Source organism: Chiloscyllium plagiosum, chromosome 3, assembly GCF_004010195.1.
Source record: "Chiloscyllium plagiosum isolate BGI_BamShark_2017 chromosome 3, ASM401019v2, whole genome shotgun sequence".
Classification (NCBI taxonomy): domain Eukaryota; kingdom Metazoa; phylum Chordata; class Chondrichthyes; order Orectolobiformes; family Hemiscylliidae; genus Chiloscyllium; species Chiloscyllium plagiosum.
This window is the reverse complement of record NC_057712.1, coordinates 74,868,787-74,886,464: the sequence shown is the minus strand read 5'-3', so window position 1 is coordinate 74,886,464 and position 17,678 is coordinate 74,868,787. Positions and strand designations below refer to the sequence as shown.

General features: G+C 41.2%; 1 protein-coding gene across 1 annotated transcript in view; it reads left to right on the top strand.

The window, feature by feature from the left end:
• tube1 (tubulin, epsilon 1) overlaps positions 1-17,678 on the top strand; it is a 40,431-nt gene that overhangs the window by 439 nt on the left and 22,314 nt on the right. The window contains exons 2-6 of the mRNA XM_043684590.1: positions 6,542-6,615; positions 7,348-7,400; positions 7,671-7,731; positions 8,049-8,164; positions 14,944-15,065. Of these exons, the coding sequence (XP_043540525.1) occupies positions 6,542-6,615; positions 7,348-7,400; positions 7,671-7,731; positions 8,049-8,164; positions 14,944-15,065 (426 nt within the window). The remainder of the gene's footprint in view (positions 1-6,541; positions 6,616-7,347; positions 7,401-7,670; positions 7,732-8,048; positions 8,165-14,943; positions 15,066-17,678) is intronic.

Sequence of the window (17,678 nt, the reverse complement as noted above, 5' to 3'; positions counted from 1 at the left end):
TTCCCCTCGGAGCAATTTCAGGCGACTCTGTTTTCCCCATGGGTAATTATGAGGGAATGAAAACATAGCTGCCTGAAATGATTTGGGAAATTTGATTAATGTATAGGTCAATCCAGTATCATGGAATAGATACTAGCAACGAGAAAGAAAAAATAAACATCTGTGACCGACTAGGAATGTTAACGATTCTATTAAACCAAACTAAAAATGCACATCATTGTAAAAAGAAAGGTGGTAGGTCAGAATATTGGACAGAATATAAAAAGCATCAAGGAATGACTAAAAACGGATAAAGAAGTACAAGAGAAAACTAGCCAGAAGTACAAAAAACAAAAGGCAAGAGTTTCTATAAATATTTTAACAGTGTTGACAAAGTGACTATTGGTCCTCTAATTAGTGAGACTGGGAGATTTATAATGAAAAGTAAGAAACTGCCAGATGAATTAACAGGTATTTTGTATCTAACTTCATGATAAAAGATACAAGTAACATTCCAGAAGCATTGCTAAATCAGTAAATTGGAAGGGAGAGGTACTGCAGAAAATTAGTCACCAGAGGTATTAGTAAGTAAACTGTTGGTGCTGCGGACTGATAACTGCCTGTGTCTAGATGGACTTCATCCCAGGGATTTAAAAGAGTGTCTAGTGAGATAGATAATGTATTGGTTTTAATGTTCTAAAACACTCTTGATTTTAGCATCGTGCTTTAATTTGAAGGATGATAAATGTCACTTCTTCATTCAAAAATTGAGTGGGGTAGAAAGTAGGAATATATAAGCCAGTTAGTTTAACAACCATCATACTGAAAAATGAAAAACTATTAGTAAAGAAGTTATAACTTCAATAAGTTCAAGATAATTGAGGAAAATCAGCATAGTTTTGTGAAAGGGAAATCATGTTTGACCAATCGATTGGAATGTTTCAAGGAGCAAACAGGTTTTGTGACTGCAAAGGGAACCAGTATTGTATTGTACTTGCAATTTCCACAAAGTATTTGATAAGGTGCCATGTCAAGGGTTATTGCAAAAAACTAAAGCTCAACTATTCATTACAACAACTTAGATGAAAGTCAGAAGGCATGGTTGTCAAACTTGATGAGAATTCAAAGGCAAGTTTTTGAAGAAATCACCAGGGCAGTGCAAAAATATATTGATAGGTAAAATGAGTGAGCAAAGATGTGGCAATTGGGATATAATGTGAGAAAATGTGAAGTTGTACATTTTGACAGAAAGAATAAAAACCATAGTATATAAATGATGAGATATTTCAGAGCTCTGAGATGCAGACAGATCTGGACATTCTAATATACAAATCACAGAAATTTAGTATACAGGTACTCCAAGTAATTAGGAAAGCTAATAGAATGCTGTCATTTATTGCTAGAGGAATTGAGTACAGAAATAGCAACATTATGCTCAGTTGTAAAGGACTCTCCTGACATGCCATCTGGATTCCTGCATACTGTATTGGTCACCTTTTTTAAGGAAAGATATAATGCATTGCAGGCAGACCAGAAAGGTTTGCTGGATGAATACCTGGACTGCACAAGTTTTCTTCTGAAGAGAGATTGAACCGACCCCAGGCTTGTATCTGCTGACATTTAAAAGAGTAAGAAGCAACTTGATTGAAACACAGAATCTTGAAAGGGTAGATATGAAGAAAATAATTCCTCTTCTAGGAGAATCTAGAACTAGAGATCACTGTTTAAAAATCAGGGGTTACCCATTTAAAACAGGGATTAGGTAATTTTCTTTTTCTCCAAAGATTATGAACAAGTTATTTCATAGAATCACTACAGTGAGGAAACAGGCCATTCGGCCCATCGGGTCCATTCTGAAGAGCACCCTTTTAGATCCACCCATCTACCTTACCCTGGAACTGGAACTTGCCCTAAACAGGTGATGGATGAAGAGTCCTTAAACATTTTTAAGGCAGAAGTAGATTCTTGCATAGAAAGAGGTTGAAATGTTATTGGGCAGATCGGAATGTGGATTTCAGTTCCAGTCAGGTCAGCCGTGGTCTCTCTGAACAGTGTTATAGGGGTTGAATGGCCTACTCCTGCTCCTGATCCATATAAGCTGCACTCTTCGCTTTAACCTCTTCTACTCCCTTCCCCCATTCTCATGCAATGCCTTCTTGAAATTCCTTTTAGAGTGCAATGAATTAGAAATCACTGAACTGACCAGAATTTTCACACTTATTAATTACTGCAATGTGTGGGTGAAATCTAAAATAGCATATTTTCAAATATAACCAAAGTTGTTTCAGAGAGTTGGTAAAATTTATACGCAAAAGGACCCTGCCTTGAGTTATTTACAGTTAACATGGAATGCACTTGGCCAACCGAGCGATTTTGATTTTGCACATTTGTTACTTATTTTCCCAGTATTTTGTCTCTTCTGATTATTTTGTGTTTCTCACTCCCTTTTGCCTCTCCCTTGGGACTTTTTTTATGTCTTCTAATCTGAAGACAAATACAAATAGGTGTGACAGAGTGCCTTAGCAATTAGCACTGCTGCCTCACGGCGCCAGGGACCCAGGTTCAATTCCACCCTCAGCGACTGTCTGTGTGGAGTTTGCACGTTCTCCTGTATCTGTGTGGGTTTCCTCCCACAATCCAAAACTGTGCAGGCTAGGTGGATTGGCCATGCTAAATTGCCCATAGTATCCAGGGCTGTGCAAGTTGGTGGTTTAGCCATGGGAAATTCAGGTTTACAAGGCTAGGGTAGCTGGGTGGATCTAAGAGGGTGCTCTTCAGAATGGACTTGATGGTTCAAATGGCCTGCTTCCTCACTGTAGTGATTCTATGAAATTACTTGTTCAAAATTTCTGTTGTTTTGTTTTTCCCTGTTATTAATACCCTTGTCTCTGAGCAGACAAAGCTGACTTTAGATATGCTCTATCTTTTTTATATACACTGCTTTAATTCTTTTCACTAGTTTTATCTCTTTCTACAGTCTCTCCCTGTTAATACTTTTGTAGTACTCCTTTGTTGGATTCTAATGTCTTCCTAATCTCTTGGCATACAATTGCTTTTTGCAGCATTGTGCATATTTTCTTTCGATTTTATTCCACTCTTAACTTCTGGCTGACTACAGATGGTGTCTTCATATGGTAGGGTCTGTGGGATACAGAGAGGGACCACAGTATTGAACAGCAAAATATATGGAGTGGAAACAGTGATGGGGTACAGAAGGCAAGGTGGTGAGACAAGATGGTAATCTTTCCATAGCGAGGGATGATGTTTGAAGGTGATTGTGAGCTTTAGGAGATAACTGAGGAGTAAAGAGGATTGGGTCTCCCAATACCCCTGATGCCTGTATTCGCTCCAGGGCCAGAAAAGCAGTTTTCTTCAATGTCAAATTTGTGATAAGGTATTGTATTTTAATGATAGAGACAGATGATATTTCTCCCACACTGTTAAAACAGAAAAAGTCGTCATCACCATTATGAAAGAAACTGGGAAAATAGGTTGGAAAAAGGCTACTGTGGTATTCACATTCAAATAGGAAGGTAGAAAAGAGACGTGGTTGAGATCTGTAGACCTTCCTCACAGTAGCCTGATCCTACTTCTCCCCTTCCTGCTCCTCAGGGGATGCAAGGTATCTTTTGTTCTCAATCTTCAGCCTAACCCCAGGCTTCAGAGACCTCTGTTAGAGGGTGCTGTACTGTCGTATCCTTTCTCAGGCATGGTATTTTTGGAAGTAAAATGTCTGATTGTTTCAGATTTTCGCAGACATAACTTTGTGAGTTTGGTATGATGCCACTAAACATGATATGTCCAATTCTGATTATGAAAAAAAAAGAAACTGTCAAGCATTGAAAGCAGTGCTGAAGAGAGCAAGTACTGATTTTTGGAAAGGGGCAGGTTTAGCATTAAATTATTGGCACTGCTAGAAGCTAAAACCCGCCTGTGTATTCCTGAGAGTCAGGACGATAAAACTAATGCAAATTTGCCATGCACACCAAGTCAAGGTACAGAATTCATAGAGATGTACAGCATGGAAACAGACCCTTCAGTCCAACTCATCCATGCCAACCAGATATCCTAACCTAATCTAGTCCCATTTGCCAGCAATTGGCCTGCATCCCTCTAAACCCTTCCTATTCGTATTATCATAGAGTCATAAAGATGTACAGCATGGAAACAGACCCTTTGGTCCAACCCGTGAATGCCGACCACATATCCCAACCCAATCTAGTCCTATCGGCCAGCACCCTGCCAATATCCCTCCAAACCCTTCCTATTCATATATCCATCCAAATGCCTCTTAAATATTGAAATTGTACCAGCCTCCACCACTTCCTCTGGCAGCTCATTCGATACCTATACCACCCTCTGTGTTAAAAAGTTGCCCTTTAAGTCTCTCTTATATCTTTCCCCCCTCGTACAGCCGCAACATGACCTCCCAACTCCTGTACTCAATACTCTGACCAAGGAAAGCATACTAAACACCACCTTCACTATCCTATCTACCTGCGACTCCGCTTTCAAGGAGCTATGAATCTGCACACCAAGATCTCTTTGTTCAGTAACACTCCCTAGGACCTTACCGTTAAGTGTATAAGTCCTGCTAAGATTTGCTTTCCCAAAATGCAGCATCTTGCATTTATCTGAATGAAACTCCATCTGCTACTTCTCAGCCCATTGGCCCATCTAGTCAAGATCCTGTTGTAATCTGAGGTAACTCCCTTCGCTGTCCACTACACTTCCAAATTTGGTGTAATCTGCAAACGTACTAACTGTACCTCTTATGCTCACATCCAAATCATTTATGTAAATGACAAAAAGTAGAGGACCCAGCACCGATCCTTGTGGCACTCCACTGGTCACAGGCCTCCAGTCTGAAAAACAACCCTTCATCACCACCCTCTGTCTTCTACCTTTGAGCCAGTTCTATATCCACATCAGATGCCTTTTAAATGTGGTAATTGTACCAGCCTCTAACATTTTCTTTGGCAGTTCATTCCATACACAGACCATCATGTGTGAAAATGTTGCCCTTTATATTTTTTGTCTCTCTCCTTAAACCCATGCCTTCTAGTTCTGAACTCCCCCACCCCAGAGAAAAGACTTTATCTATTTATCCTATCCATCGACCTCATAAACTTATAAAATTCTATAAGGTCACCCCTCAGTCTCTGACACTTTAGGGAAAACAGCCCAACTTATTCAGCCTCTCCCTCTAGCTCATATCCTCCAAGCCTGGCAACATCCTAGTCAATCTTTTCTGAAACCTTTCAAGATTCAGACGTGTCGGAGGATTGGTCTTGAAGATGTGTATAAGATAATGAATTATATGAAAAACACGAATTGGCATTATGACTTTAGAATTAACAATGGGAGAACAGCATGCAATCAATGTAGTAAGACATAAATTTAATGATATGAGTAAGTGCTTCTGAGTGAATGAATGAATTAAGATGTGTTCAATTGCTTTCATTTGTGCAGAACAATCTGGGAAAATGTCTTTCAGTCTTTTGGGAGCTACATGATTTCATTCTGAGGTCACCCAGGTGTGCAGTAGGGCTTGAAAGAAAAGCAAACAATTTGAACACACCTCAATGATGCAATTCATTTTCTTGATTAGATTCCCTACAGTCTGGAAACAGGCCTTTCGGCCTAACAAGTCCACACCAACCCTCCGAAGAGAAACCCCCCCCCCCACTATATTTACCCCTGACTAATCCACCTAATACCACGGGCAATTTAGCATGGCCAATTCACCTGACCTGCATATCTTTGGACTGTGGGAGGAAACCGGAGTACCTGGAGGAAATCCACGCAGACACTGGGAGAATGTGCAAACTCCACACAGACAGTTGCCCGAGGAGGGAATTGAACCCAGGTCTCTGGTACTGTGAGGCAGCAGTGCTAACCACTGAGCCACCGTGCCACCCCTTTCTTTTCAGAAGGTCATTGAAGTTGCATATACTAATGATTCATTTTATTTATTATTTTTCTCTGAAAGGATTGTTTCTTATTGAAATAAGTGACTAATGTCCAACAGAACATTATGCATCTTGTACAAAATAATAAGTATGTACTGAAGGATATTGTTAATTTTATTGGTTATTATTTGTTGGACAACACACGTGCAATTGACTACAGCTGAGTGTGTTTGCAAATTCTAAAACTATTTGTAATTGAATCTTGTTTTGTCACATGCCAGTGTATGCAATGACACTCTGTGTCTTGTCACCATTAGAATGTTTAGCACTAAGCACACCTAATGAGAAATGTTCCCAGTACTTGGATATCTCCTGAACCTGGAGCATATGAGTCATATTGGATTGTAGCTTTAATCAACTTAATGGCATAACAAATGTAATGTAGACATGAAATTCACTGCAAGTATGGAATATTACTTATACCTGAATTTCGTGTGTAAGGAACTAATTCTCGGCGCTCTCCCCGCTTACCTCCCCCCGCCACCCCCCCACTACTTCTGAATAAGTTCCAAAGCATAGAATCAGAAAGGTATATATTGGTGGTATTCATATTTTTGCAAACAATAATTTCATGTTTTCACTCTTGCCAGTGGGCCAATGTGGCAATCAAGTTGGCTGCAGATTCTGGGACTTGGTTTTACGAGAGCATGCAAATGTGAATAAGGTAAATAAGCAGTGATACTTATGATTTTTTCCAAGTGGAAATAGAAATATATTTAGACATCACTTAACACCTACAACCCATGAGACTATACTCAGATGTGATTAAATGACATTTGGAGTGGTGGAAGAAAATATTAGTCAGGAATACTGTATATGCAAAGTACAGAAAGCTTTCAACAACTGGCATGATTTCATAGGTTGCTAATTAATAAAGTAAAAGTGACTTGTTCCACTCCCCTTAAGAGTTTTCGACAAATTAAGTACATATTCTTTTTGACTTGATTACTTGTATCTTAATATAGGTGCTTTTATTACTTAGATAACGGAATTGGTTAGATTTTACAATAGCTGATTAGATTAGATTCCCTACAGTATGAAAACAGACCATTTGGTCCAACAAGTCCACACCAACCCTCCGAAGAGTAACCCATCCAGACCAATTCCCCTACCCTATATTTACCCCTGACTAACGCACCTAACACTATGGGCAATTTAGCATGGCCAATTCACCTAACCTGTGCATCTTTGGACTGTGGGAGGAAACTGGAGCATCTGTAGGAAATCCACGCAGATACTGGGAGAATGTGCAAACTCCACACACACAGTCACCCAAGGCAGGAATCAAACCTGGGTCCCTGGCACTGTGAGGCAGCAGTGCTCACCACTGAGTCTTTGCCATTATCATTGAACAGTTTTTGAAAGAGTAAATTGATTAATTCTGTTTCTAATTTAGAAAGGCATCTATGATGAAGCACTTGGTAACTTCTTTAGAAATGTGGATACAAGGTAAGGAATTTAGTTTTGCATGAATCTATTGAAATTGAAAATATTGTAAAGACCAGAACATTTTCCTTCCTTGAAAATTGACAATAAATTTGAAATGATGCTGACTGATGGCATAGTAAAAATGATAATTACAAATGTTGCAAATTAAAACTTTTTCAAGTAGTGGAAAGGAATAGATCGGCAGTAATATTTTTCTGATGTAATTTTCTTTGCTTAATTATTTCAAAAACAGTCCCAATCACCTGTTTTTATGAATTCATTATTTCGTAGATCTACTAATGGAGATGATACAAATCTTCATAAAGGAAAAATTCGATCTCTTAAAGCTCGGGTAAAGATCTTTACTTATCGTGTACAATTATAACTTGTCGTTGAAGTAGTAATTGTCTATTGACTGCAAGCATTTCTTGTTGGAAGATTCACTTTATGCAGGAAAATGATGGGATAAATAGACAAATGAACGTTCTGGCAATGATCTGGTTTACTTTTGTTTTATAATTTTAAACTTTACATCATCTATTTGTTATGGTTTCATGTGTTCTAAATTAATTTAATGTATGCAAATCATTGGTTCTGATATTAATGTTAATGATATAAATATTAATATGAAAGTTGAACTTCTGGTAAGTACATATTTTCATCTTTTAGGCAGTACTTATTGACATGGAAGAAGGTGTCGTTAATGAATTACTTCAGGGTCCATTGAGGGACGTTTTTGACAGTAAACAACTTATAACTGACGTATCTGGTTCCGGTAATAATTGGTAAGAAAACCTAATGAATAGATAAATGATGGCTAAAGACGATTGGACCCTCCACATCCAGTCAATCTATTTTGTAAATCCACCAGCTTAGCATCTAACGACATTTGATACACTCCAAATGTTTTTATCTATATTATGTACATTGTAATTGTTTAAGTTTTTTTTTGGTTGATTGTCAATATTAAGTTTATTTCTTACTAAGCTGAACATATTTGTAGTCTTGGCCTTATCTACCATAAAACAATAATATTCTAGATCAGTATTTACCAAACCTTTTCCCACTGTGACTCCAGTTTGAGGCTTGAAAATTGTTGTATTGTTAACTGTGAGGTGGATGGGAGAGGTGCAAGTCTGTGAGATTGGAATAAGGAGTGTTCTGCAAGCCTGTAGGAATGATTGAACAGCTGCTCCAACTGGTCCTTACCACAACTATGGGAGAACTGTTCTAGTTAATTTTTGTATGTATTATTTAACATATTTAGAGTCATAAAATGTGCAGCACGGAAACAGACCCTTTGATCCAACTCATCTATGCCAACCAAATATCCTAACCTAATCTAGTCCCATTTGCCAGCACCTGGCCCATATCTCTCTCAATCCTTCCTATTCATATACCCATCCAGATGCCTTTTAAAAGCTGCAATTGTACTAGCCTCCACCACTTCATCTGGCAGCTCATTCCATACATGTACCACTCTCTGCATTGAGCAAGTTGCCCCTTAGGTCCCTTTTATATCTTTTCCCTCTCACCCTAAACCTATGTCCTCTAGTTCTGGACTCCCCAACCTCAGGGAAAGGACTTTGTCTATTTATCCTATTCATTTCTCCCATGATTTTATAAACCTCTAAAAGGTCACCCCTCAGCCTCCGGCGCTCCAGGGAAAACAGCCCCAGCCTATTCAGTCTCTCCCTTTGCTCAAATCCTCCAACCCTGGCAACATCCTTGTAAATCTTTTCAAAACCCTTTCAAGTTTCACAACATCCTTCCGATAGGAAGGAGACCAGAATTGAGTACAATATTCCAAAAGTGGCCTAATCAATATCCTGTACGACTGCACCATGACCTCCCAACTCCTAGACTCAATAATGTGACCAATAAAGGAAAGCATACCAAACACCTTCTTCACTATCTTATCTGCCTTAGACTCCACTTTCAAGGAACTATGAACCTGCACTCCAAGGTCTTTTTGTTCAGCGACACTCCCTAGGACCTTACCATTAAGTGTATAAGTCCTGCTCTGATTTGCTTTTCCAAAATGCAGCATTTATCTAAATTAAACTCCATCTGCCTTTTGGTTCATCTGATCAAGAACCCATTGTACTCTGAGGTAACCTTCTTCTCTGCCTATTATACTTTCAATTTTGATGTCATCTGCAAACTTACTAACTATACCTCCTATGTTCACATCCAAATCATTTATATAAATGATGAAAAGTAGTGGACCCAGCACCAATCCTTGGGGCACTCCATTAGTCACAGGCCTCCAGTCTGAAAAGCAACCCCCCAACCACCACTCTGTGTCTTCTATCTTTGAGCCAGTTCGGTGTCCAAATGGCTAGTTCTCCCTGTATACCATGAGGTCTAACCTTACTAACCAGTCTCCCATGAGGAACCTTGTCAAACCCCTTACTGAAGTCCATATAGATCACGTCCACTGCTCTGCCCTCATCAATCCTCTTTGTTACTTCTTCAAAAAACTCAATCAAGTTTGTAAGACATGATTTCCCATACATAAAGCCATGCTGACTATCCCTAATCAGTCCTTGCCTTTCCAAATACATGTAAATCCTGTCCCTCATGATTCCCTCCAACAATTTGCCCACTATCAGTGTCTGGCAATAGTCCCTTGTTTTTTCTTACCACCTTTCTTAAAATGTATGGTACCACGTTAACCAACCTCCAGTCTTCTGGCACCTCACCTGTGACTATCGATGATCCAAATATCTCAGCAAGGAGCCCAGCAATCACTTCCCTAGCTTCCCACAGAGTTCAAGGGTACACCTAATTAGGTGATTTATCCTCTTTGTGTTTCAAGACATCTAGCACCACCTCCCCAGTAATTTGGCATTTTTCAAGATGTCACCATCTATTTCCCCACATTCTATATCTTCCATGTCCTTGTCCACAGTAAACACTGATGCAAAATACTCGTTTAGTATCTCCCCCAACTCCTGCGGCTCTACCCTGAGGCTGCCTTGCTGATCTTTGAGGGACCCTATTCTCTCCCTAGTTCCCCTTTTACTTAACACAGTTCTCCTGACATTTCTGTCTTGACCAGGGTTGTCCAATGTTCTTGCATGGGGGTGTGCGGCAGGATGGACTGGGTGCACATTTTAGCCTTTATTTCCTCTGCCTTTCAGTGAGAAAATTTTGCAAAAAATGAAATTTGCTACAGCAGTAATCCTGAATCTCAGTGATAGAAAATGCAAAGAATGAGCTCATTAACTTAAACGACAAATGTAAAGCAGCAGAACTAACTCAGGAAAAACGTTATTTTGCATTTTTGGTTAAGTATAATTTGAAAGGTGACGGATTAGGCTGAAGATCTTGATAGCCAGGGAAGTGGAGAGGCCTCTGGTCCCTCACAAACCTTGCATGCTCATCTGTTCTGTAGACCTCATGAAGTGTCATGGCATCTGCTCAAACATGAGCAAGGAAACCTGCTGATTACTGTATACTGCCCTTCCTTAGCTGGTGAATTAATATTCCTCTGTATTGAACAGCACTTGGAGGAAGAACTAAGGATGTCAAGGAATATACTCTGGGTGAAGGATTAATGTACTCTATACAATGTAAAAGATGTACCCTGGATGGGGGATTACAACGTCCGACACGTGGCTTAGCCGCACCGGTACTGACTGAGCTGGTTGGGTCCTAAAGGACATTGCTAGACTAATTGGGTCTGTGGCAGGTGGTGAGGGAAAAACATGACCTTATCCTCATCAATCTGCCTGTTACAGATGCTTTTATCCATGACAGTATTGGTAAGAGGGACCACCGCATTGTCCTTGCAGAGACAAAGTTCTGTCTTAACGTTGAAAATACATGTCAGTTTGTGTGGCACTATCACTCTGTTAAATGAACAAATTTAACTACTGAAGATTGGACATGGGCTATTAGCAATAAAATCCAATCCATCACAATCTACAACCTTGTGACCCACTGTATTCCCCATTCTACCAGTACCACCAAACCAGGGGATTAGCCTTAGATCAGTGAAACCAGCAGAAAGAAATGCCAAGAACAACACCAGGCATAGCTAAAAATAAGGTGTCAACCGGGTGAAGCTACAAAATAGGACTACTTGCATGCCAAACATCATTAGTAGCAAGTGAGAGACAGCTAAGCAATTCCACAACTTTTAAGCTCTGCTGCCCTGCCACAACTTGTTGTGAATGTTTTTAGACAATTAAATAACTCAGTGGAGGAGGAGACTCCTTTAACACCCCCATTCTCAATAATAAGAGAGCACGTCAGTACAAAAGATAAAGCTGAAGCATTCACACCAGTCTTTAGTCAGAAGTGCTGAATGCATAATCTATCTGTACCTCATCCACTGGTCACCAGCATCATACGTATATCTTCAGTCAATTTGATTTACTCTGTGATTTTATGAAATGTTTGGAGCCATTGGAAACTGCAAAGACTTTTGGCACTAACAACATTCTGACAATAGTACTGAAGACTTGAGCTCCAGAACATGCGGCACCCTTAGCCAAGCTCTTCCAATACCAGCTACAACACTCATCTTTATCTGACCATGTAAAAATTGACTATGTATGTTCCGTATACACAAAACATGACAAACCCAACCTAGCCAATTACTGCCCTATCAGTCTACTCTCAATCATCAGTAAAGTGATGGAAGGTGCTATCGATCAGTATCTGCTGAGCAATAACCCGCTCACTGATGCCCAGTTTGGGTTCTGCCATGGTCGCTCAGCTTCTGACCTCTTTACAGCCTTGGTTCAAACATGGACAGAAGAGATGAGGTGAAAGTGACTACGCTTGACATTGAGGCCAATTTGACTGAGTGTGGTATTAGCAAAACTGGAAACAATGTGAATAAGGGTAAAGCTTTCTGCCAATTTGAGTCAGACCTGACAGAAAGGAAGATTGTCGTGGTGATTGGAGGTCAATCATCTCAGCTCTAAGGCATCTCTGTGTGTATTCCTTAGTGTACTATCCTTGTCCAAACATCTTCGGCTGCTTCATCACAGTGAGTCAGTCAGCATCCATGGAGAGAGCGAGCACAAGCTAATATTTCAGGTCTAGATGACTTTTCATCAGCGCTATCTATTGTCCTTTGACACCCAATGGTAGGACCATCACCACATCTCCCTACTACCATTGGTTGCCATTGGTGGTTACGATTGAGCAGAAACTGAACTGGATTCATCATATCAGTACTGTGGCTACAAGAACAGGTCAGGGGCTCAGACTCTTGCAGAATATAACTCGCCTCCTGACTGTCAATGTCTATATCTCACAAGGCAGGAACGTGATGAAATGCTCACCACTTGCCTGGATGAATGCAGCTTCAACAGCCCTCAAGAAGTTTGAACCCATCCAGAACAAAGCAATCTACTTGATGGCATCACATCCACAAATTACTATTTCCTCCACCACTGACTCTATGCTGACAGCCTGTACAATCCACGAGAGGCAATGTGACAATTTTCCAAAGATCCTCAGACATGACCACTTCCATCTGAAAGGAAAATGGCAGCAGTTTCATGGGAACACCACCATCTCCAAGTTTCCCTTAAAGTCATACACCATCCTGACTTGGAAATACATCACTCTTCCTTCGGTGTTATAAAGTCATGGAGATGTACAGTATGAAAACATACCCTTTGGTCCAACTCATCCATGCTGACCAGATATCCTAAATTAATCTAGTCCCATTTGCTAGCATTTGACCCATATCCCTCTAAACCCTTCCTGTTTATATACCCATCCAATGCCTTGTAAATGTTGTAATTGTACCAGCCTCCATCACTTCCTGTGCATGCATTACCCTCTGTGTGAAAATGTTGCCCCTTAGGACCCTTTAAACTCTTTCCTCTGAACCTTAAACCTTGGCTGCTAAGTTTTGGACTCCCATATCCTGGGGGGAAGATTTTGGCTATTCACCTTATCTACATCCCTCATGCCTTTATAAACTTAGATAAGGTTGCCCATCTGCCTCTAACATTGAAAAATGTGGTGCTGGAAAAACACAGCAGGCCAGGCAGCATCCGAGGAGCAGGAGAATCGACGTTTCGGGCATAAGCCCTTCTTCAGGAATCCTGAAGAAGGGCTTATGCCCGAAACGTAAATTTCCCTGCTCCTCGGATGCTGCCTGGCCTGCTGTGTTTTTCCAGCACCACATTTTTCAACTCTGGTCTCCAGCATCTGCAGTCCTAACTTTTTCCCATCTGCCTCTGACGCTCCAGGGAAAATAGCCTCAGCCTATTCAGCCTCTCCCTATATCTCAAACCCTCCTTGTAAATCTTTTCTGAACCCTTTCAAATTTCAAAACATCTTTCCTAAAGCAGGGAGACCAGAATTGAATGCAATATTCCAAAAGAATGGGACAAAATCCTGGAATTCACTCCTTAAGGGCATTGTGGGTCAACCTACAGCACATGGACTACTGCAGTTCAAGAAGGCAGCTTACCAACACTTTCTCAAGGGCAACTAGAGATGGGGGATGAATGCTGTCTTAGCTAACAACATTCAGATCCCACAAATAAATAACAAAAGTGACTGAAGTGCGAAAGGTAAGTGAGTATGCAAGGTGAGTGAGAGACAGTGGGTGAGTGTGCAAGGACAATGGAGTACAGAAAGGTAGTGAGCAATGGGTTGAGAAAGTGAGTGTGGGTCAGGGGGTGAGTGCGTGTGCAATATAATTGAGAAACAGAGGACAGGTAAGTGTAAGGTGAGTGAATGTGCACAGGTCATGGGTGAGTGTGTGTGTGTGCGTGTGTGTGCGTGTGCGTGTGCGTGTGTGTGTGTGTGTGTGAGAGAGAGATTCGGATGTGGGCACCACACTGGCAACATCCTTGTAAATCTTCAAGTTTCACATTCCAACAGTGGCCTAACCAATGTCCTTTATAGCAGTAACGTGACCTCCCATCTCCTGTACTCAATACTATCACCAATAAAGGAAAGCATACCAAGTGCCTTCTTCACTATCATATCTACCTGCAACTCCACTTTCCAGGAGCTATGAACCTGCACTCCAAGGACTCTTTGTTCAGCAACACTCCCTAGGACCTTATCATTAAATGTATAAGTCCTGCTAAGATTTGCTTTCCCAAAAGTTTAGATTAGATTAGATTACTTACAGTGTGGAAACAGGCCCTTCGGCCCAACAAGTCCACACCGACCCGCCGAAGCGCAACCCACCCATACCCCTACATTCACCCCTTTACCTAACACTACGGGCAATTTAGCATGGCCAATTCACCTAACTTGCACATCTTTGGAGTGTGGGAGGAAACCGGAGCACCCGGAGGAAACCCACGCAGACACAGGGAGAACGTGCAAACTCCACACAGTCAGTCGCCTGAGGCGGGAATTGAACCCGGGTCTCTGGCGCTGCGAGGCAGCAGTGCTAACCACTGTGCCACCGTGCCGCCCACCAAGTTAAAACATTTAAAAAAAAAGGTTTGGAATATGAAACTTTGAAGTTAATTATTCTAGTTAATACTTCTGAAAGTATTAACTAGTTTTACTAGTGTATGCAGTTCTGTCACTTCATGTGTACTTTCTGATTAATTTTTTTCCTCAGGGCTGTTGGAAATAGACAATATGGTTGCCAGTACCGTGATCGTATTCTAGACGTAATCCGAAAAACAGCCGAACACTGTGATTGTTTACAGTGCTTTTTTTTAATTCACTCAATGGGTGGAGGTGAGTACTATCTCTGTGCAAAGCCTTCTCAAGACACTGCCAATTCCTATTTTGAATTTGTTAGAAATTAGAGGTAAATTATTAATTTTGAACTATCCAGTTTGCTTAATAAGTCAAGTGGTTAGAGGGAACATTTCCATGTTTGACTATATATAATGAAATAAGTGTTCTCAACCTACTCAACAAAGACAAGATGTTGGAACAAGAGTTGGGTGTTAATCCCTCCATGCTGTTCTACCATTCAGTTAGATCATGGCTGTTCTATACTAATAACTTCATTTAGTTGCCTTTGTTCTGTTTCACCTGATAATCTATACGAAAAAAATGCACATATCTACTTAAGGACGTATAAATTAATACAGCATCTTTGGCCTTTTGGAAGTGCAGATTTCACGGGCAGGATTTGAAGAGTGAAATAAGCTTACTTAAAATCCAGTTGATCCTGATAATATACCAGAAAGTGTTTGTCATGGGCAGGCAGGTGGGAGTGGAAATCCTATTATTTCCCCTTTCAAAAAGGCATGAATGAAGAGAATATTATTTTTAGAAGGTTCCTTTGCCAATTGGAAGCTACATTGCAAGCCCTCCAATTCAAGAAGACATCACTCCTTCATTCCTACATGCATGTATTATAACCTCACTCCCTCACATCTTAAAATACCCAGACTTCCTTACCCCAGATTTCATTGGATTTCCTTAATGAACCTGCATGTAGTGATCACTGTAGAGCTTTGATGATGCTGGAGCTGCCAACCAATCAGATTAGCTGACAGCTCTAGACCTTTTCAAACAATAAGGCATAGAACTCCCACGCTTTATCACTGTAGCCCACCCACAATGCATTATGACTCAGAGGATAACTTTTCATTGGCTTGATAATTCACCGCTGAACTTCCCTTGGGGGCAGGGGGCTGCATTTCACCAGAAATCAGTTTTTTTTTTTGAGTTTCTTCGAGGATTTCTCTCCATGAGCCCTAACCTGATTTCTCATGCTATTCTCTAAAACTCTTCTTGGTAGCTATGCACCGTGCCCTTATGGCACCTCGTTCATTTTATCTTCTGTCTTGCCAAAGGCAAATGTACTTGCCACTGCTGGGCCTCTTGAGATTCACAGGGCCAGGATAATCTCAAATGCAGATGTGCACCAGCTCAAGCACTGTTAGCCCAGAGCTGCCCTGCATGAGTGCTTTGTCATAAAATATACCCAGAAATGACAGACAGAGGCAAGCTTGGTCTCCAATTTGCCAAAAGGGACTTGGAGGTCTTGGTGAATGGATTGTTGCAGGTGAGGATCATCCTTTTCTTTTCGAACCAACTGAGAAGATAATGGTTCCAGACTCTGGGAGCCTAATCCACACTTACAACCACAGTCAGTGAGATGTCAGCAGTGCAGACTAACGTGTAACAATACTACAAGAAGGTCAATGAACTTTCCTAGTCCATGAGGGTAAGTCCCACCTCTGATACCTCTCACTCACTTTATCTCTGCCACTGCACCTACCACCCACTGAAGCTCATGGTCTACCACGGTGACAATAGCATGCAACATCATTGCTCACTCACTCTCTCACCAATCCCAGTCACACCAAGACTACTAACTCTGCATGGTTTTGAGCTGCTGATGCATGCACTCACTCAGGTCACCTCACCAATGTTTCTTTACATGTATCAGCGCTAACAGCAATGCCAGCCCCTTTTGTCTCACTCAATCCTCCCTTTGTCTCTTTTCAGGCCCACAACAGGGCAGACTGGGCCATGTTGAGTGGTGAGATGCCCTATATTTGCCCCTCCATCTACAAAAAGAGATTCCTTGCACTGCCTGGCTCTGACTATGACAGTTCATGCGTGATGCTAAAGCCTCAATGTCCTGGCAGCCAAATAAGAACTATTATCCATTACAATGCTGCTATCCCACGAGATTACCATCACTGTCAATGTACTCTTAACATGCCCTAAGTTTTGCCACTTTTTTGCAATACCTGCAAATTTGCACAGTACCCACCTGCAAGAGGACAGCCCCACAGGTCATCTCCTCATCACCTCTGATGAAGAAACTACAAATCCTTCAGAGGATGCACCACCAAGCCTGCTGCTTGCACCCTCTACTGCCTCAAATATTTAACCTCTGGTGAATAGTTGAGCTAGGTTAGAGCTGGGAGGACATGCTGGTGAGCACATCACTGCCACATCTCAGCAGCTGATTGAGGAAGAAAAGTCCCAAATTGCTAGCTCTCCTATGACTGCCAGATGTCAGACACCTCTTCAGCATTGGGCATAGGGAAGGCAATTAATGACGTTATACATGGGCACAAGCTGAGGCAGGAAAAGCAGATCCGTTTTTCAAAGTCACTAGGCAAACTGGCTCAGGTTCTAAGTCACTGAGACACCTCCGGTGTTGGTACCCTGCTGCCTTTTAGTATGCGAGCACCTTGGTGCTTTCATAGACCTGTTGGCATCTGCTGTGGAGAGCCAGGTACAGCACACTCCGTATCTACTGAATATAAACACAGATCTGCTCTCCATCACTCTAGCCATTGGCACCAACAGCAAGATGATGAGGTACTGTAACTTCACTCCAGATACTGCTTTCCCACAAAGAGACAGGGCGGTGTC